Source organism: Conger conger, chromosome 19 (assembly GCF_963514075.1).
Source record: "Conger conger chromosome 19, fConCon1.1, whole genome shotgun sequence".
NCBI lineage: Eukaryota > Metazoa > Chordata > Actinopteri > Anguilliformes > Congridae > Conger > Conger conger.
In genome coordinates, this window is record NC_083778.1 from 10462884 (window position 1) to 10483991 (window position 21108).

At 43.9% G+C, this 21108-nt stretch overlaps 4 protein-coding genes across 4 annotated transcripts; all 4 read left to right on the forward strand.

The window, feature by feature from the left end:
• The first annotated feature begins 971 nt into the window (after window positions 1-971).
• Window positions 972-13366, forward strand: LOC133119339 (muscarinic acetylcholine receptor M2-like). The gene is made up of 3 exons (XM_061229873.1): window positions 972-1211; window positions 2924-3740; window positions 13131-13366. Exons 1-3 carry the CDS (start codon window positions 972-974, stop codon window positions 13364-13366), a joined length of 1293 nt encoding a protein of 430 aa, XP_061085857.1.
• A 2252-nt stretch (window positions 13367-15618) lies between these two features.
• LOC133119010 (E3 ubiquitin-protein ligase TRIM35-like) lies at window positions 15619-17336 on the forward strand. Its single transcript, XM_061229371.1, has 3 exons — window positions 15619-16062; window positions 16378-16473; window positions 16907-17336. Exons 1-3 carry the CDS (start codon window positions 15667-15669, stop codon window positions 17225-17227), a joined length of 813 nt encoding a protein of 270 aa, XP_061085355.1. The 5' UTR covers window positions 15619-15666; the 3' UTR covers window positions 17228-17336.
• A 50-nt stretch (window positions 17337-17386) lies between these two features.
• LOC133119012 (E3 ubiquitin-protein ligase TRIM35-like) lies at window positions 17387-18254 on the forward strand. The gene is made up of 3 exons (XM_061229373.1): window positions 17387-17395; window positions 17485-17600; window positions 17727-18254. The coding sequence occupies exons 1-3, from the start codon at window positions 17388-17390 to the stop codon at window positions 18230-18232; spliced, it is 630 nt and encodes a 209-aa protein (XP_061085357.1). The 5' UTR covers window position 17387; the 3' UTR covers window positions 18233-18254.
• Window positions 18255-19283: 1029 nt separating this feature from the next.
• On the forward strand, window positions 19284-20393 carry LOC133119268 (muscarinic acetylcholine receptor M4-like). The gene has a single exon (XM_061229796.1). It carries the CDS (start codon window positions 19368-19370, stop codon window positions 20391-20393), a length of 1026 nt encoding a protein of 341 aa, XP_061085780.1. The 5' UTR covers window positions 19284-19367.
• Window positions 20394-21108: the final 715 nt, after the last annotated feature.

Genomic DNA, 21108 nt, shown 5'->3' on the forward strand with positions numbered 1-21108 from the left:
GGGGCCTCTCTGTGTGGAGTTTGCATGTTCTCCCTGTGTTTGCGTGGGTTTCCTCCCACAGTCCAAAGACATGCAGGTTAGGCTGATTGGAGAGTCTAAATTGCACGTGGGTATGAGTGTGTGAGTGAATGGTGTGTGTGCCCTGCAATGGACTGGCGACCTGTCTAGGGTGTATTCCTGCCTTTCGCCCAATGTATGCTGGGATAGGCTCCAGCCCCCCTGCGACCCTGTTCAGGATAAGCGGGTTAGGATAATTAATGGGTTCAGGAAATGCTACAGTTTTACAAAGCTGTTTTTTTCTCTCTTTTTTGTCTTTCACGGTCACACTGCAGACACATTGCACATTGTTTATAAGGCATAATTCAAGTTTTCAACCATCAGTCACATCACTCACGAGAAAGAGACACACACACACACACACACACACACACACACACACACAATTTACCTGGTGAATTGTTATGTTGATATTACAGATGAGGATGCAGTCGGCCCTGAAGCCCTTACAGGAGAAGCTGGAAAACTTTAAAAAGATCAGTGAAACTAAAGATCAAAAACTGCATCACGTCAAGGTACAGTACGTGAAAGTGTTGTGGCTTTTTAAAGTATAAACAAAATAATAAGTACCTGTAAATATATATTTCTTCTCAGTTGCTTAATTGCAGTTTTTGAAAATAACACAATTAGCTAAATGCAATAAAAACATATATTAACTGTAGCAATATCAACTAAAAGCACGAAAATATATTTATGCATCATCGATTGATTGTTCTCTTTATTACTGATTGAGAATAATGCATATGTTTTGCACATTGGACTCATTTATTCCTACTAAATATAACTCAAAATCTAACATACAATTGAAAGCATATAACTATATTTACAAAAGCAAATTCAATCATTTGAAAAAAAATAGCAGCCCCTCTTCTCCCAACTGTTTTCAAGTAACTGAGAAAAACGATTAAGTTAAAATGTTTCAGGGCCAGGTTCAGCAAACAGAGAAGCAGATCAAAGAGGAGTTTCAGGAGCTGCACCAATTCTTGCACCATGAGGAGGCAGCCAGGATCAGAGCCCTCAGAGTGGAGGAGACACAGAGGAGCCAGACTCTGAGCAGGAAGATGGAGGAAGTGGTCAGAAAGATGAAGGCCCTTTCAACCACAGTCAAAGCCATAGAGCAGGAGATGGGCAAAGATGATGTTTCATTCCTGCAGGTCAGAGAAAAAGCAAGATACAAATCAAAATGTTATTTTATACACTTGGCATATTGGAGGCGGAGTACAGGTAGAATCTTAGGAATATGATTCAATGGAAAGAGAAATCACAAAGTACACACACGCTTCGAGCTGTAGAATGTAGTCGGAGAATTATATCTTCCTGCCATTTTTGTTGAGGTTTTTCTGATAAAAGTTGGCATCAGGGTCTAATTATTTCATGTGTTCATTTCAGAATTACAATGCAACAATGAAACAGTGAGTCAAAACCCTTTACTTTCCATTCTTCCTATGCATCACATTGATGTAAAGCCAACAGCAGCTCTGACTCCTGAATATTACTGCAGGACTCAGTGCACAGTGCAGGACCCAGATGTCTCGGGAGTGCTAATCGATGTGGCCAAACACCTGGGCAACCTGAAGTTCCAAGTCTGGGAGACGATGACACCAGTGGGATGTTGAATTTCACCGAAATACTGCTGTATATTTAGGTATTGCCGAGGAGTGTCAAAAAGAGAGACGGAGAAATGATGAACACCATGTCTGTACAGTAGGTTACTATGGTGGTTGTGACCCAATAAATGAAAAATCTATACGCAGGGGAATGCTTTTGATAAGAGTGCTCCTGGACTGCGATGAAAAGACTCTGTCATTTGTTGACGTCTATGGCAATGAAACTTTCAAAACTGGTTGTAGATACACTCTCACAGGGAAACTCTTTCCATTGTTTTACTTTTATGCAGAATATGAGCACGTGAATCTGAAGATCTTGCCTGCCAAGATCAAAGTCATGCAGAAGAAAGTTCAGTGACTGAAAAGCCACGCTTATGCAAAGCAAGTGGTTTACGGATGAGAAACCTGAAAAAAGTTGAGTTAACATTAACGGTGACTTGACATAAAATCATTAGTTGCAGTCTTCTGAGTGAACAGGAACCGTGCTTAATCTCAGCACTCCGTCCAGGTCAATTGTCAATGAACGAAGGTTTGTTCTTAAAGGAAACGAGCACAAATCACCAGCCATAGTTTAAGAGAAAACAGTTTGGGCAAAACATTTTTTGTGTTCATATCATGTACAGTGCTTTTCACACGGGTCTTATTTTTAGGGGAAAGGTTGTTTGTGTGTACATTATTTTCAAATGCATTGTCATCGTGTTAGGAAGCCTACTATGCTTAACTGTTTTAAGGTTTTATTTATTTATGTTGTGGTTTAGAGCAAAGGTGTTCGTGCATTTTATTTGAATTATATCCTCAATAAAGTTTTATTATCGTAATCAATATGCTTTCCGGAGGTTTCCTTTTCATAATAGTGAAATAATTGAATTATTTACAGTCCGTGAGCATTCACACAAGCTGTTCAAGTGATGTTAAAATGTCAATGTCAATTACAATAATTAAAAAATAAACACGACACCGTGCTCTTTAGTCTTTATTCACAATACACAGACTTAATGTCTTAAGTCTAAATGCTAATGCTGCTGCAAATGTGTAGCAATAGAAAACCTTGTTACTCCATACACAAATGGCAACAAATGCATCACAGCTAGCACCAGTAGCTCACTGCAGCACAGCATTTTCATTCTTTCCCTTCCCAGCACCGATGATCACACTTTACATAACGAGCAGCCCAGAATTCCCATGGTTATTTTGACCTGCAGTTCATTACGTCATTTGGCTGACGCTTTTATCCATAGTGACTCACAGTCGACTTACAGATGGAGTTGAACACTGACATCGTTGCCCTCTCCACCTTCTCCAACATCTCCAACGCCTCGGAGGACAACGGCACTTCCGCCCTGCTGCCCGGGCCCCCCTACCTGCCGGTGGAGGCGGCCTTCATAGTCCTGGTTGCAGGCTCTCTCAGTCTGGTCACCATCATTGGGAACATCCTGGTCATGCTTTCAATCATAGTCAACAGGAGCCTGCAGACCATCAACAACTACTTCCTCTTCAGCCTGGCTTGCGCCGACCTCATCATCGGCGTGAGTTCCATGAACCTGTACACGGTCTACATCGTGATTGGCTACTGGCCCCTGGGGCCCGTGGTGTGCGACCTGTGGCTGGCCCTGGACTATGTGGTGAGCAACGCCTCCGTGATGAACCTCCTCATCATCAGCTTCGACCGCTACTTCTGCGTCACCAAGCCGCTCAGCTACCCCATGAGGGATGCAGCTGGAGCAGATGGTGTTGAGGAGCGCCATGACGTTGTAGGGCGTCCAAGTCACCACGAAGGCCACCAGGATGGCCATGATGGTGCGTGTCACCTTCTTCTCCAGCGACGACGCCGCCGCCTTCCTCCTGGGCGGCGGCTGCCTTGTCACCTGGTGGCCTTCGTGGTGACGTGGACGCCCTACAACGTCATGGTGCTCCTCAACACAATCTGCTCCAGCTGCATCCCCGATGCCGCCTGGACCATGGGCTACTGGCTGTGCAACAGCACCGTCAACCCGGCCTGCTACGCCCTCTGCAACGCCACCTTCAAAAAGACCTTCAAACGACTCCTCCTCCGCCAGTACAAGGACATTCGCTCGGGTCGATGAACGGAGGCGCGTGTATGTCGCACTGATTAGAAAAATATATATTCTCTTATAAAATTTTATAGAACTGCAGCTACAGGTTCAAGAGCTTGATGGGCTAAATGACTACCTATATACCGTACGTGCAATATAAACGCACACACATTTGTATGCCTACAAACTGTCCGTTTGAATCAAAAGCACATTTAGAACATAACGGAGATGCAATGAGAATCTACACACATTGTATGATCTACATAAGAACCGTGCATCGATAAGGAGTTTGGTTTCATCTGATATGATATTCACATTACTGAAAATACCAAGAACTCATAAATGATAGGTGAAACTATTTTATTGATGCACCAGCGAGAGGGAGGGATGTTACCGAATGAACTATGGGGAAAATAGGGCTAACAGGATGTCTGTAACTCACTGTACAAGAAACTGTGTTTGTGCTTATAACTGCTCCCAAAGGTCCTTTTCTTTAGCACAGACACCCACGCATCGACTGATGTTCACGTCTGAAGTTTTATTGTTTTCTTTCGTCGGCAAACACCGTGAAAAACGTGTGCGCCTTGTGACCAAACTCAAGGAGTAGTTACATTCACTTTCACACCCTCTCTTCTTTGCTCTTCGTTTCTCTTGCTTTTCATTTACAAAACAACATCTCTGCCGTTCTCGAATGTTTCGACCAATCCACAGTACTCTCAATTAACGCAACTGACTCACGTGACCACAGTATGCTGTCTATGCAAAGGAACTTACACATTTGAACAGTAGGTGTCGCTACTACACAAGATCACAAGAAACCAAACCTTATATTTTCCAAACATTACAAACAAAATGATTGCACAACACCAATCACAATAATCATTAAATTCTCTCCATATTACTCTGCACTTTAAATAACCAGAAAGTCAGGGGACAGCTACACTGCCACCAAAATTACAAAGATTTATGTGAACAGAATGATTAAATCTTGTAATTTTACCATAAGCTGTCAATTAACCTTAACATAAACATTTAGACATCCATCTTTTGGTACTATTTTAATTGATAGTTTAGGAACTAGAACCACTAGTTTTTGAACTGGACGCTCAAGAAAGGATGGTTGCGTCAGGCGTTCACCTTTCTTTCCTAGGTTACTTTGCCCTACTTGGATTTTAACTTTTCTCACTAGACCATCATCATCTTCGCTTGTCTCAACGACTCTGGATAGTTTCCACTCATTTCTAGGAACATTGTCCTCCTTGACAACTACTACATCCCCTACTTCTACATTTCTTCTGGGTGTATGCCACCGTTGTCTGAGGCTCACATTGGCCAGGTATTCTTTACGCCATCTGCTCCAGAATTGCTCTGTCAGGTATTGCACTCTCCGCCACCTTTTCCTGGCATACAAATCTTCTCTAACAAACTTTCCAGGAGGCGGAAGAGGCACAGAGGTCTTCATTGTGAGTTAATGGTTAGGTGTTAAAGGTTCAACACTCTTGGGGTCACTGATTGTGTTTGTGGTGAGCAGACGATTATTCACGATCGACATAGCCTCGTAAAAGAATGTTCTCAATGAGGTGTCATCTAGTCTTCCAGTAGCTTGTGCCAGGACAGAGCTCATCACGCTCCTTACTGTCCGTATTTGGCGCTCCCAAACACCTCCCATGTGGCTTGCGTCAGGAACATTCATAAGGAAGTCACATTGTTTTCTTGCAAGATAGGTAGAGATCCTCTCTTTGTCTAGTTCCCTAAGACCTTTCTCTAGCTCATTCCTTGCCCCAACGAAATTCGTCCCTTGGTCAGATCGGATCTGTCTTACCGCTCCTCTGATTGCTATGAAGCATCTCAAAGCATTTAAAAATGCGTCAGTCGTGAGATCCTCCAACATTTCTATGTGGATGGCTCTAGAGCTTAAACATGTGAATAACAGACCATATCGCTTGTATTCTTTCCGACCCTGTTTTGTGTAGAAGGGACCGAAGCAGTCAATTCCGGTGTATGAGAATGGGGGTGAGGGCTCTACTCGGTCAACAGGCAGGTCTGCCATACGTTGTTCTTCGATCGGTCTACGCACCTTTCTACAAGTGACACAAGATTTGATATGCTTGGCCACTACCTTGCTGGCACCTACTATCCAATATCCGCTGGCCCTGAGTTCGTTCAACGTTTGCCCTCGGCCTTGGTGCTGAGTTTTCTTGTGACAGTGATCAAGTATGAGTTGTGTGACGATAGCTTCCTTAGGAAGGATCACTGGATGTTTCAACTCAAGTGATGCGGAAGATCTTCTCAACCGCCCTCCAACCCTGAGCAGACCATTTTCAAGGATGGGATCAAGTTGGTGTATCTTGTGGGTTTTTGGCAGTTTATCAGATTTGTGACTAAGCCATTTCAGCTCTTCCTCAAAGGCTTCTCTTTGTGCTGCCTTGATGAGCGCAAGAGCGGCTAGTCTTCTTTCCTCTACACTAATAGGCCCTGACCGGTCTTTATGTGCCAGTCTTTGAATCCGAGCGGTAACGTTGAGGGCTGTATTCCAATCTGAGAATCTTGACAACCTTTCAAGGAAGCTGTCTGTTTCAGAGGCTTCTGTTTTCAGGACTTTTACCTCTGGGTCCCCTACAAGAAGCTCTGGGGATTTTTGGTTCGTGACAATCTCTCGTTCCCATAAGAACTCAGGTCCTATGAGCCAATTTGAATCCATGAGCTCTGCCACCGTGAGACCCCTAGATGCATGGTCTGCAGGATTTTGACTTGTTTCAACGTAGAACCATTGACTTGGATCTGTTGTCTCTCTGATTCTCTGGACATGGTTAGCGACAAACACATGAAAGCGCCGGGCTTCGTTCTTGATATACCCGAGCACTACCTGTGAATCTGTCCAGAAAAACTCCCGATCTATTTTCAGTTCGAGCTCTTCTCTAAGAGTGTTGCTTACCGCAGCAGAGACTGTAGCTGCAGTGAGCTCGAGGCGTGGTATGGTGACAACATTTATGGGTGCCACTCTGGCCTTGCCCATGACCAGTGCACAATGCACTTGTTCATCAGCAACAATCCTGATGTATGAGCATTGCCCATAACCGTTATTGCTAGCATCTGAGAAATGATGCAGCTCAATGTTTTGGATTGTGCCAAGGTTCTTAGGAATGAAGCATCTTGGTATTTGGATTTTATGTAGATTCTCCAAGTCATGGAGCCATGTTTCACATTTTGGCTGTAGTTCAGGAGGGAGAGGATCATCCCAACTAACTCCCCGCTTGCACATCTCTTGAAGCAGTCTTTTCCCATTCAAGATGTAGGGAGAGAGAAATCCTAATGGGTCATACACGCTGGCGACTGTTGATAGGATTCCTCGTCGTGTGGCTGCCTTTTCATTAAGGATAACATTGAATGAGAACGCATCTGTCTCTATGTTCCACTTTACCCCCAGTACACTCTGCATTGGAAGCTCGTTGTAGTTCAGATCTACATCCTTCACAACGCTGGCACATTCACTCTCTGGAATCGCATCCAAGACTTCTCTGCTGTGGGACACAAATTTGTGCAAGCGTAGCTTTCCCTTCGCACACATTTCTTGTGCTTCTTTGACTAGCTGCTTGGCTTTCTCAACTGTTTCTACGCTGATAAGCCCATCATCCACATAGAAATTCTTTCGAATGAAGCTCGCTGCCAGTGGGTAGTCCTTTTCATATTTACTGGCCAGATATTTCATGCCATAGTTGGCACATCCTGGAGAGGATGCGGCTCCAAAGATGTGCACTCGCATGCAATATTCCTTGGGCTCTATTTCTGTGTTCCCATTTTCCCACCACAGGAACCTCATGAAATCCCTATCTTCTGGGCTAACATGGAAGCGGTGAAACATCTTTTCCACATCGCAAATGATTGCAATTTGGTGCTCACGAAATCTACACAGCACCCCAGTCAGAGCATTAGTTAAGTCAGGTCCTGTGAGTAGGTGATCATTTAGAGAGGTGTCAAGGTATCTGGCGGAGCAGTCAAATACGACTCTGATTTTTTCTGGCTTCCTAGGATGGTACACCCCGTGGTGTGGAATGTACCATGTATTGCCCTCTTTCGGTGAGATCTTTACTTCTTCTGCATCACCATCTTTGAAGACACTGTTGATGAATTTCACATAGTCCTCTTTGTACTTGGGACTTTTCTCTAGTTTTCTTTTGAGGTGTTTCAATCGGGCTATAGCGAGCTGCTTGTTGTTCGGAAGCTGTGGACGCTCTCTGAAGGGCAGGGGCATTTCCAGATGTCCTTCCTCATTGTGTTGAACTTTCCCATTCAGTAGCTGTAGAAACTGAATATCTTCTTGGGATATGTTCCTTTCTCTTGGGTTTGTGTCCAGAAAATCTGTTTCCAATGCCTTAATCACAGAGGCAGGTGTAATAGGCGGAAGCTCTTTCACAGAGACGCGATGGCAAAACCCTGTGACGTGCTTTGAACTAGTACAAGGTGTTTTGGATCCCACTATACTCCAGCCTAAATCAGTCTTGACTGCGTATGGATCATACTCTTCCCCTGATATCACCTGTTTTGGTTTCAGGGCCCTTGCGCAATCATAGCCAATTAGGAGTCCTACAGGACAGTTCAATAGATCTGGCATCTCTTCTGTTATCCTGCGAAGGTGGCTCCACTCTTTCGCTGTTTCACAACTGGGAATGCTATTTTGATCCAGTGGGATGTATTCTCGAGTGTACACTGGTGGTAACTCAATGCACTCTTGTGAAAGGTACCCTCTCACTTTTAGTCCCACCACTCTTTGACAGTTGACTATTGAACCCCTGTCAGTCATTGTTGACAACTTCAATTTTACAGGTTCTGTGTCTGCTTGCATTTTTCTACACACTTCTTGGTCAATAAATGTATTACTGCTCTGTGTGTCCAGTAATGCATACACCAAGGTTTCTGGGCTGTTTTTTGTTGCACAAGAGAGCCACACCGGAACAATCATTGAAGTACGATCACTATTGTCCACTCTCACGCTGAGAGTGGAAGCTCTTTCCTCAGTTGGTGGTGCTGCTGCTCTTTCTTCTTTATGACGTTCTTCATGAAGCGGAGAGGGATGGCTCCGCTTGCAAATATTGCAAGTGGCTCTGTTTCGACAGTTTTTAGAGATATGGCCGACTCTGAGGCAACCAAAGCACATGTTGTTGTTAAAGACAAATTGTTTCTTTTCCTCCAGAGGCATTGCTGCAAATTTTTCACATTTATATATGAAGTGATCTTGTTGACAACAGATACATTCTATTTGCCTTTTATTTTGAGTGGCCAGAGGACTGGTTTTGGAACCCTTGTCACGTTCTGATGCACTTGAGTTCTTTGTAGTGGGTTTTGTTTTTTGATACACCATGGTTGATGTCACCAGGGCGCTGGCTTTGAGGCGCTTCTGTTCCCTCCCAAGTTTTTCATCTGAATATTTTAGTGCATGAAGGGAGGAAATCGGATTGCATGCAATGCGTGCCTCCTCTGCCACGAAGTCTGAGAATTCCTCGAAACCTGGATATGGCTTCCCTTCATCCAGTGCTTTAGTGACATACCGGTTCCATCTGGTTGTTGCCCAGTCAGGAAGTTTCTGTAGTAGCTTTTGATTTTCTTCACAATCATCTAAAATCTTTAGACCTTGTACATGGGGCATTGCATTCTTGCAGGAGATGAGGAAATCACTAAACTCCCTTAGTTTAATAGATTCTCTTGGACCAATTTTTGGCCAGCTATTCAGCTTTCCCCGGAATGCTCTTTGGACTACGAAAGAGTGGCCATAGCGTTTGTTCAGGGCATCCCAAGCCTGTGTGTACGCTTCCTCATCACTTCTATAAAATGTTCCTTCTAACACACAAAGTGCTTCCCCACCTATGTATTTTTTCAAATAGAACAGTCTATGCGCTGGGTTTGTACAGCTTGTTTCGATTAAAGCTTTGAAACAGGTGCTCCATTCAGTGTATTTAAGTGGGTCGCCAGTGAACATGAATGGCTCTGGTGCTGGAAGTCTAGTCATTGCCAGGGATTCTTTTAATGCTTCAACCAGTGAGGTGTCATTTGCCTTTGGCTCTGGTTTGCTTCCAAAGCAAGGAGGGACTGGAGCACTTTGGGGAACTTGGGCGCATGGAGTGCTGCTATGCTGCTTCGGAAGCTGACTTGGAGGCAAAGTGATTTTTACTTCAGTATTTCCTATTTCAGCATTCCATTTTGATTCCTCTTCAACATACACCTTGTATTCAGCCTCTATGGCTTCAAGGTCCCTTCGATCTTCCAGCATTTTTAACCTCTCTTGCTGGGCTAGCACCTCCTTCTTCTGGGTGGAGATTTCTCTTTCCCTGTTTAATTCAGCACGTTTTGATGCCAAACGTGCCGCTACTTCTGTCTTCTTTACTGACACATAGCTTCCTTGCTGACTACTATGCCCAGCTCTTGACACAGTTGATCCATAAACTGACCTAGCATCTTCTCTTTGGAGTAACTGGCGGAGCTCCTCTTTAGCAGCCACTGCATCAAACTCCTTGCTACCAGCTTCTGTGTAACGCCCTTTCAGAAGTGCAGTTATTTCAGTAGTAACTGAGGTGCAGCTATCCATTTTCCTTCTTATATCTTGGGATGGGACAGTCAGTGCACGCAAAGACTCATATACTTGTTTTAGTTCTGACTCATAATTTTCTACAGCTATGATCATTTCACTTAACTCAGTTTTAGCGTGTTCTTCTTTAAGTTTAGATCTTATTAACTGAACCTCTGCTTTGAAGTTTACATATGTCAGCATAAACTTTCTTTCCTTTTTTGTTATCTCTTCCTTTTTGAACTCCAGCATTTTTTCTGTTGGGCGTCTCACCCTTTCTGATCGCCTCACCTCTTGTTCAACCTGAGATGATGACTTCTGGAGCCCTACTCTTTGTACTTCAAGATCTGCATAAATTTCACCTATGCGGTCTTCTATTTTTTGTTTTTCTGTTTCTTCCATTTCAGTTTCTAATTTCTCCTCCAATTGTGCCTTCTCAACTTCTAGAGACAGAATTATTTGCTCTAGTGTACCAGTTTCTGATGCAGGCCTATTTTGGTACATTTTTTTTTTTTTGCTTAACTACTTTGAAACAATACTATTGAAATATTAATGATGAAAAGCAAACAGGGAAATACACACTATCAATTATTAAACAGGCTACACACATTCGATCAACTTACAAAATTATCAAAATGCAATTTTCATTTTCTGCAAGAAATATTATTATATCAACTAAGAAAGAACACTATTTCCAGACTTAGAAGATACAGTCTGACCTGGTATCCCAAAGGTGACTTATTGCTATGTTATTGTCCAAAGGAGTCACAACGTTGCCACCTTGTGGCTGTCCTTGGCAGCTGCAGCACCGTCGTCTTATTGCACTTTGGTTCCACCTCCGCGCTGGATTTGGGCGATCGCGTCAAAGAATGGTGGGATATGCAGGCAGATCTTCCACGTGGAGTACGATGATGGAGTCTTTGAAGGGACGCACGCAGGCCTTGCTCTATCTTTGCAGGAACGCTGGCGAATCTCGTCACTCCGATGGCTACGTTTTTCACTATAACTGCTCCCAAAGGTCCTTTTCTTTAGCACAGACACCCACGCATCGACTGATGTTCACGTCTGAAGTTTTATTGTTTTCTTTCGTCGGCAAACACCGTGAAAAACGTGTGCGCCTTGTGACCAAACTCAAGGAGTAGTTACATTCACTTTCACACCCTCTCTTCTTTGCTCTTCGTTTCTCTTGCTTTTCATTTACAAAACAACATCTCTGCCGTTCTCGAATGTTTCGACCAATCCACAGTACTCTCAATTAACGCAACTGACTCACGTGACCACAGTATGCTGTCTATGCAAAGGAACTTACACATTTGAACAGTAGGTGTCGCTACTACACAAGATCACAAGAAACCAAACCTTATATTTTCCAAACATTACAAACAAAATGATTGCACAACACCAATCACAATAATCATTAAATTCTCTCCATATTACTCTGCACTTTAAATAACCAGAAAGTCAGGGGACAGCTACAGTGCTTGTGTGTGTGCGCGTGTGTAATGTGCATTCGTCTTTCTACACTGTATATGTGATTGTGTGCGGGTGAGTAAGACTGTGAGACATGTGAATTCAGTATAGTCAAGAAAGTATGAAAGAAAAATAAAGATGTACAAGTGGATAGCAGTGGTTGGTGGGGCCTTGTTGTTGAGTTCCTGTTGTTCTGCTGGTTACAGAAAGGCTCTCTGAATAGATATCGTGTATGGGCTAATACAACTGGATTAGGGTGGTGACGCACACAAATCTACAAACAGGAGCGCTTGTCTGTGCTGATTGTGAGCATGTCTTGGTGCTTGTGATTTAAAATGTCATATTTACTTTTTTCCTCAATTTCGATTTTGGATGTCACTTTTAAAATTCAAAACAATTCACTGTCACGTGCAGGAACAATGACCATCGTCAACTTACAATGTCCATGGGGCTGAGCAATCTCACGCTGGACATCCATCACCTGCACAGAAGACATGGAGTTTTATTTCTGTGCGCATACCCCCACCCACCCACCCACCCACACACACACACACACACACACACACACACACACACACACACACACAGAACTGAAATGTGCATACATAAATGTGTTTCACAAATGCTAAATGAATGTTCCCCTCCTACCTAACTTCTGCTGGGGGAGGTCCCAGGCCATATATGATGCTTGTAATATTAATTAAATGAATACAATGTATTATAGTTTCCAAACATGTTGTCATATTCTGATTCTTCTATCAAATGAGAAATAAAGCAGATATATGTGAATGATATGGTTCTTCTGTTTCACGCCGTGAGGTCACTGGGTTCCATTATGTTCTATTGTGATTTTACAACTCAATGCTATCACTTCACTATTGTTACCACTGTCCTGTTATCACACGCCAATCCCCCATTATCACCACTCTCCTATAATTAGTCTTACAGCCATTTAGATCTTAGGTTTTACGACGATATTCATTTCTACATAAAAAGACGTTAGCCACGTTATACAGCTAGTTCGGTCAATCAGGATTCATAAACATGCAGAGCTTCAGAACATACACAACGTTTAATTCTTGTTGAGCACGGGACTTGCAGGTTATAGGCTATTATCTATTCAGTCTTCTTATCGATAAACCAATGCCATTTTAAACAGTATTAATTAATTACATTCTTGAAGCATGTTTTTGTACACATGAATGCATACCTTTGTAGGAGAAAATGTGAGCAGGTTACGCAAAGGCACCGTCGAAGCGTTGCCGACGCAATTAACAATTAATGACAGGTGTGTTGGGCGCTTGCTCCGCTGCATGGCCTGGAGCTTGTGTTAGAGCGCCCTCTCCTGGATTATTTCGCAAACTGCAATATTAACAAGCGAAGGACCGACCATCCTGGTGGCCTTCGTGGTGACGTGGACGCCCTACAACGTCATGGTGCTCCTCAACACCGTCTGCTCCAGCTGCATCCCCAACGCCGCCTGGACCATGGGCTACTGGCTGTGCTACATCAACAGCACCGTCAACCCGGCCTGCTACGCCCTCTGCAACGCCACCTTCAAAAAGACCTTCAAACGACTCCTCCTCTGCCAGTACAAGGACATTCGCTCGGGTCGATGAACAGAGGCGCGTGTATGTCGCACTGATTAGAAAAATATATATATTCTCTTAAACATTTTTATAGAACTGCAGCTACAGGTTCAAGAGCTTGATGGGCTAAATGACTACCTATATACCGTACGTGCAATATAAACGTACACACATTTGTATGCCTACAAACTGCCTGTTTGAATCAAAAGCACATGTAGAACATAACGGAGATGCAATGAGAATCTACACATACTGTATGATCAATATAAGAACCGTGCATCGATAAGGAGTTTGGTTTCATCTGATTTGATATTCACATTACTGAAAATACCAAGAAGTCATATATGGTAGGTGAAACTATTTTACTGATGCACCAGTGAGAGGGAGGGATGTTACCGAATGAGCTATGGGGAAAATAGGGCTAACAGGATGTCTGTAACTCACTGTACAAGAAACTGTGTTTGTGCTTGTGTGTGTGCGCGTGTGTAATGTGCATTCGTCTGTGTACACTGTATATGTGATTGTGTGCGGGTGAGTAAGACTGTGAGACATGTGAATTCAGTATAGTCAAGAAAGTATGAAAGAAAAATAAAGATGTACAAGTGGATAGCAGTGGTTGGTGGGGCCTTGTTGTTGAGTTCCTGTTGTTCTGCTGGTTACGGAAAGGCTCTCTGAATAGATATCGTGTATGGGCTAATACAACTGGATTAGGGTGGTGACGCACACAAATCTACAAACAGGAGCGCTTGTCTGTGCTGATTGTGAGCATGTCTTGGTGCTTGTGATTTAAAATGTCTTATATTTACTTTTTTCCTCAATTTCGATTTTGGATGTCACTTTTAAAATTCAAAACAATTCACTGTCACGTGCAGGAACAATGACCATCGTCAACTTACAATATCCATGGGGCTGAGCAATCTCACGCTGGATATCCATCACCTGCACAGAAGACATGGAGTTTTATTTCTGTGTGCATACCCCCACCCACACACACACACACACACACACACACACACACACACACAGAATTGAAATGTTCATACATAAATGTGTTTCACAAATGCTAAATGAATGTTCCCCTCCTACCTAACTTCTGCTGGGGGAGGTCCCAGGCCATATGATGCTTGTAATATTAGTCAAATGAATACAATGTATTATAGTTTCCAAACATGTTGTCATATTCTGATTCTATCAAATGAGAAATAAAGCAGATATATGTGAATGATATGGTTCTTCTGTTTTCTTCTGTTTCACCCGTGAGATCACTGGGTTCCATTATGTTCTATTGTGATTTTACAACTCAATGCTATCACTTCACTATTGTTACCACTGTCCTGTTATCACCACTCTCCTATAATTACAATCTTACAGCCATTTAGATCTTACGTTTTACGACGATATTCATTTCTACATAAAAAGACGTTAGCCACGTTATACAGCCAGTTCGGTCAATCAGGATTCATAAACATGGAGAGCTTCAGAACATACACAACGTTTAATTCTTGTTGAGCACGGGACTTGCAGGTTATAGGCTATTATCTATTCAGTCTGCTTATCGATTAACCAATGCCATTTTAAACAGTATCAACTAATTACATTCTTGAAGCATGTTTTTGTACACATGAATGCATACCTTTGTAGGAGAAAATGTGTGCAGGTTACGCAAAGGCACCGTCGAAGCGTTGCCGACGCAATTAACAATTAATGACAGGTGCGTTGGGCGCTTGCTCCGCTGCATGGCCTGGAGCTTGTGTTAGAGCGCCATCTCCTGGATTATTTTGCAAACTGCAATATTAACAAGCGAAGGACCGACATTTTAACTTAATTCCTTATCGCTGCCACCTCTCTCTCTCATTCACAGCGAGTCACCAGTCATGGTGTGTGACCAACAACGTGACCGCGACGTGAGGCGAATAGAAAATGGACATTTATGTAGCCTCTTAAATGTCACATTTAAACTGCGTAGTTCGTGTGTTTTTTTTTCTTTTTCTTACTCAAGACTCACTGGTTGTTAACACCCTCCTTCCTTATAGCAATACTTCCTGTAAACAGGAAACAGGAAACCTCATTCCATGAAATAAACTTTTTCTTTCGGTTTCATTTCCTTTCAGCAGTGGCATAGAGGGGCTAGCTTTGCAGGAGTACAGACGTGAACTCATCTTTATTGTGTTTAGTCATTCGTACAGAAAAATACAAACACGAGCAAAAGAAAACCGTGAATCAGGTAAGAATTATAGTCTGGGGAAACAGTGTATTCAGAAGGAGGTTGACTAAAAGTGCCCTGTGGAATGTAAGGCTGCTATCTGGAGGAGCGGATAAGGAAGCAAAGAATGGCAGCCAACTTTACCGTGTCAGTGGACGAGGTCTCCTGCCCAGTGTGCCACGACATCTTCACCTGCCCTGTTGTCCTGTCGTGTAGCCACAGCTTGTGTAAGGACTGTCTGCAGCAGTGCAGGACAGCCGGCTTCCATAAATGTCCGCTGTGCCAGAGAGCGTGTCCCCCCGGGACCGAGCCCCCTGTTAACCTGGCTTTGAAGAATCTCTGTGAGCGGTTCCACCTGGAACAGGAAGTCGCAGGGGGCTCGGAGACTCTCTGCGGTCGGCACGGCGAGAAACTGAAGCTCTTCTGTCTGGTGGATAAACAGCCGATATGCGCCGACTGCGTGCCGGATTTGCACGACCGTCATGAATGCTGTCACTTAAAGGTAGCAGTGCACGACCATAAGGTGAGCAAGGCCTACACGTCTGAATGAATGGGGATTGCGCTCGTCTTGGTGTATAATTGCTTATTTTGGAAATTGGGTTCAGGAAATAGGGCGGCACGGACGGTGCAGTGGGTAGCACTGCCGCCTCACAGCAAGGGGCCAGCCCTGTGTGCAAGGAGGTCCTGGGTTCGAATCCCCGTCAGGCGGGGCCTCCCTGTGTGGAGTTTGCATGTTCTCCCTGTGTTTGCGTGGGTTTCCTCCCACAGTCCAAAGACATGCAGGTTAGGCTGATTGGACACACTATTTAGCTGGTGAATTGTAATGTTGATATTACAGATGAGGATGCAGGCGGCCCTGAAGCCCTTACAGGAGAAGCTGGAAAACTTTAAAAAGATCAGTGAAACTAGAGATCAAAAACTGCATCACATCAAGGTACAGTATGTGAAAGTGTTGTGGCTTTTTAAAGTATAAACAAAATAATAAGTACCTGTAAATATATATTTCTTCTCAGTTTCTTAATTGCAGTTTTTGAAAACTGCATTCCATTCAATAACACACGATTAGCTAAATGCAATAAGATGCACAAAACATATATTAACTGTAGCAATATCAATTAAAAGCACCAAAATATATTTATGCTTCATCTAATTCAATATTCTCTTTATTACTGATTGAGAATAATGCATATGTTTTGCACATTGGACTCATTTATTCCTACTAAATATAACTCAGTCTAACATACAATTGAAAGCATATAACTATATTTACAAAAGCAAATTAAATTTTTTGAAGAAAAAAAGCTGCCCCCCCTTCTCCTAACTGTTTTCAAGTAACTGAGAAAAACGATTAAGTTAAAATGTTTCAGAGCCAGGTTCAGCAAACAGAGAAGCAGATCAAAGAGGAGTTTCAGGAGCTGCACCAGTTCTTGCACCAAGAGGAGGCAGCCAGGATCGCAGCCCTCAGAGCGGAGGAGACACAGAGGAGCCAGACTCTGAGCAGGAAGATGGAGGAAGTGGTCAGAAAGATGAAGGCCCTTTCAACCACAGTCAAAGCCATAGAGCAGGAGATGGGCAAAGATGATGTTTCATTCCTGCAGGTCAGAGAAAAAGCAAGATACAAATCAAAATGTTATTTTACACACTTGGCATATAGGAGGCGGAGTACAGGTAGAATCTTAGGAATATGATTCAATAGAAAGAGAAATCACAAAGTACACACACGCTTCGAGCTGTAGAATGTAGTCGGAGAATTATATCTTCCTGCCATTTTTGTTGAGGTTTTTCTGATAAAGGTTGGCATCAGGGTCTAATTATTTCATGTGTTCATTTCAGAATTACTATGCAACAATGAAACAGTGAGTCAAAACCCTTTACTTTCCATTCTTCCAATGCATCACATTGATGTAAAGCCAACAGCAGCTCTGACTCCTGAATATTACTGCAGGACTCAGTGCACAGTGCAGGACCCAGATGTCTCGGGAGTGCTAATCGATGTGGCCAAACACCTGGGCAACCTGAAGTTCCAAGTCTGGCAGACGATGACGGGAATGGTGAAGCACAGTGAGTGTGGTGTGCAAGTGTGAGGCGATTTAATGATAAAGGACAGATTGTTTTTGATGCACAGCTGGAAAGAGTCAAGATCATTCTGTTAATTGAGCTTTTATTTCTACATGTCTCTTGTCTCAGCTCCTGTTATTCTGGACCCCAACACAGCCGGACCCTTCCTTATATTCTCTAAGGATCTGACCAGTGTCACATCAAGCGAAGCACGCTTCACGTGCGCGGATCCCAATACTCTTTTTGGCTCACAAGGATTCAGCTCAGGGAAACACCAGTGGGATGTTGAATTTCACGAACATACTTTTATAGATATAGGTATTGCTGAGGAGTGTCAAAAACAGAGATGGAGTAAAGATGAACGCCATGTCTGTACAGTACGTTACTGTGGTGGTTGTCACGTAATAGAAGAAAAATCTGTACTCAGGGGAATGCTTAAGATAAGAGTGCTCCTGGACTGCAATGAAAAGACTCTGTCATTTTTTGACGTCTACGGCAATAAAACCTTCGCAAATGGTAAGAGATACACTCTCACAGGGAAACTCTTTCCATTGTTTTACTTTTATGAAGTAATTGATGACTTGAATCTGAAGATCTTGCCTGCCAAGATCAAAGTCATGCAGAAAGTACAGTGACTGAAAAGCCACGCTTCTTCAAAGCAAGTGGTTTACGGATGAGAAACCTGAAAAAGGTTGAGTTAACATTAACTGTGACTTGACACAAAATCATTAGTTGCAGTCTTCTGAGGAGGAACCGTGCTTAACAGGAACCGTGCTTAATCTCAGCCCTCCATCCGGGTAAATTATCAATGAACGAAGGTTTGTTCTTAAAGGAACCGAGCACCAGCCATAGTTTAAGAGAAAACAGTTTGGGCAAAACATTTTATGTGTTCATATCATGTAGTGCTTTTCACACGGGTCTTATTTTTAGGGGAAAGGTTATTTGTGTGTACATTATTGGAGGGTTCTTTTGATTTCGACTTATAGTTAAAATCACTACAATGCACTTGAAAAGTTTTAGTTTTCAAATGCATTGTCATCGTGTTAGGAAGCCTACTATGCTTAACTGTTTTAAGGTTTTATTTATTTATGTTGTGGTTTAGAGCAAAGGTATTCGTGCATTTTATTTGAATTATATCCTCAATAAAGTTTTATCATCGTAATCAATATGCTTTCCGGAGGTTTCCTTTTCATAATAGTGAAATAATTGAATTATTTACAGTCCGTGAGCATTCACACAAGCTGTTCAAGTGATGTTAAAATGTCAATTACAATAATTAAAAAATAAACACGACACCGTGCTCTTTAGTCTTTATTCACAAAACACAGACTTAATGTCTTAAGTCTAAATGCTAATGCTGCTGCAAATGTGTAGCAATAGAAAACCTTGTTACTCCATACACAAATGGCAACGAATGCATCACAGCTAGCACCAGTAGCTCACTGCAGCACAGCATTTTCATTCTGTCCCTTCCCAGCACCAATGATCACACTTTACATAACGAGCAGCCCAGAATTATCCATGGTTATTTTGACCTGCAGTTCATTACGTCACTTGGCTGACGCTTTTATCCAAAGCGACTTACAGTCAACTTACTTGAACACTGACATTGTTGCCCTCTCCACCTTCTCCAACATCTCCAACGCCTCGGAGAACAACGGCACTTCCGCCCTGCTGACTGGGCCCCCCTACCTGCCAGTGGAGGCGGCCTTCATAGTCCTGGTTGCAGGCTCTCTCAGTCTGGTCACCATCATTGGGAACATCCTGGTCATGCTTTCAATCATAGTCAACAGGAGCCTGCAGACCATCAACAACTACTTCCTCGTCAGCCTGGCTTGCGCAGACCTCATCATCGGCGTGAGTTCCATGAACCTGTACACGGTCTACATCGTGATTGGCTACTGGCCCCTGGGGCCCGTGGTGTGCGACCTGTGGCTGGCCCTGGACTATGTGGTGAGCAACGCCTCCGTGATGAACCTCCTCATCATCAGCTTCGACCGCTACTTCTGCGTCACCAAGCCGCTCAGCTACCCCATGAGGAGGACCACCAAGATGGCGGGCATGATGATCGCGGCGGCCTGGGTGCTGTCCTTCCTGCTGTGGGCGCCGGCCATCCTGTTCTGGCAGTTCATCGTGGGGGCGCGCACCGTGTCGGAAAGGGATTGCTCCGTCCAGTTCCTCTCCAACGCCACCATCACCTTCAGCACAGCCATCGCCGCCTTCTACCTGCCCGTGGGCATCATGTCGGTCCTGTACTGGCACATCTCCAGGGCCAGCAGGAGCCGCGTGAAGACGGGGAACTGCGAGCCGTCGGGGCCGAAGAGCTGCCTCCCCACGCCCGAAGACGAAGACAACGAGGAAACCCAGGGCACGGACTGGAGCCGGGACGGGGGGGGCGGGGCCGGGGGCACGGAGGCGGAGACTTCCGAATCGCACCGGGGCGACCGGGCGCGCTCCGAAGGGCATGCCCGCCCCCACACCGTCGCCACGGTGACGAGGCAGCCGCCGCCCAGGAGGAAGGCGGCGGCGTCGTCGCGGGAGAAGAAGGTGACGCGCACCATCATGGCCATCCTGGTGGCCTTCGTGGTGACATGGACGCCCTACAACGTCATGGTGCTCCTCAACACCGTCTGCCCCACCTGCATCCCCAAAGCCGCCTGGACCATGGGCTACTGGCTGTGCTACATCAACAGCACCGTCAACCCGGCCTGCTACGCCCTCTGCAACGCCACCTTCAAAAAGACCTTCAAACGACTCCTCCTCCGCCAGTACAAGGACATTCGCTCGGGTCGATGAACGGAGGCGCATGTATGTCGCACTGAAAAATATATATATTCTCTTAAAAAATTTTATAGAACTGCAGCTACAGGTTCAAGAGCTTGATGGGCTAAATGACTACCTATATACCGTACGTGCAATATAAACACACACACATTTGTATGCCTACAAACTGTCCGTTTGAATCAAAAGCACATGTAGAACATAACGGAGATGCAATGAGAATCTACACACATTGTATGATCAACATAAAAACTGTGCATCGATAAGGAGTTTGGTTTCATCTGATATGATATTCACCTTACTGAAAATACCAAGAAGTCATATATGATAGGTGAAACTATTTTACTGATGCACCAGTGAGAGGGAGGGATGTTACCGAATGAACTATGGGGAAAATAGGGCTAACAGGATGTCTGAAACTCATTGTACAAGAAACTGTGTTTGTGCTTGTGTGTGCGCACGTGTGTAATGTGCATTCGTCTGTGTACACTGTATATGTGATAGTGTGCGGGAGAGTAAGACTGTGAGACATGTGAATTCAGTATAGTCAAGAAAGTATGAAAGAAAAATAAAGATGTACAAGCGGATAGCAGTGGTTGGTGGGGCTTTGTTGTTGATTTCCTGTTGTTCTGCTGGTTACAGAAAGGCTCTCTGAATACAGATATCATGTATGGGCTAATACAACTGGATTAGGGTGGTGACGCACACAAATCTACAAACAGGAGCGCTT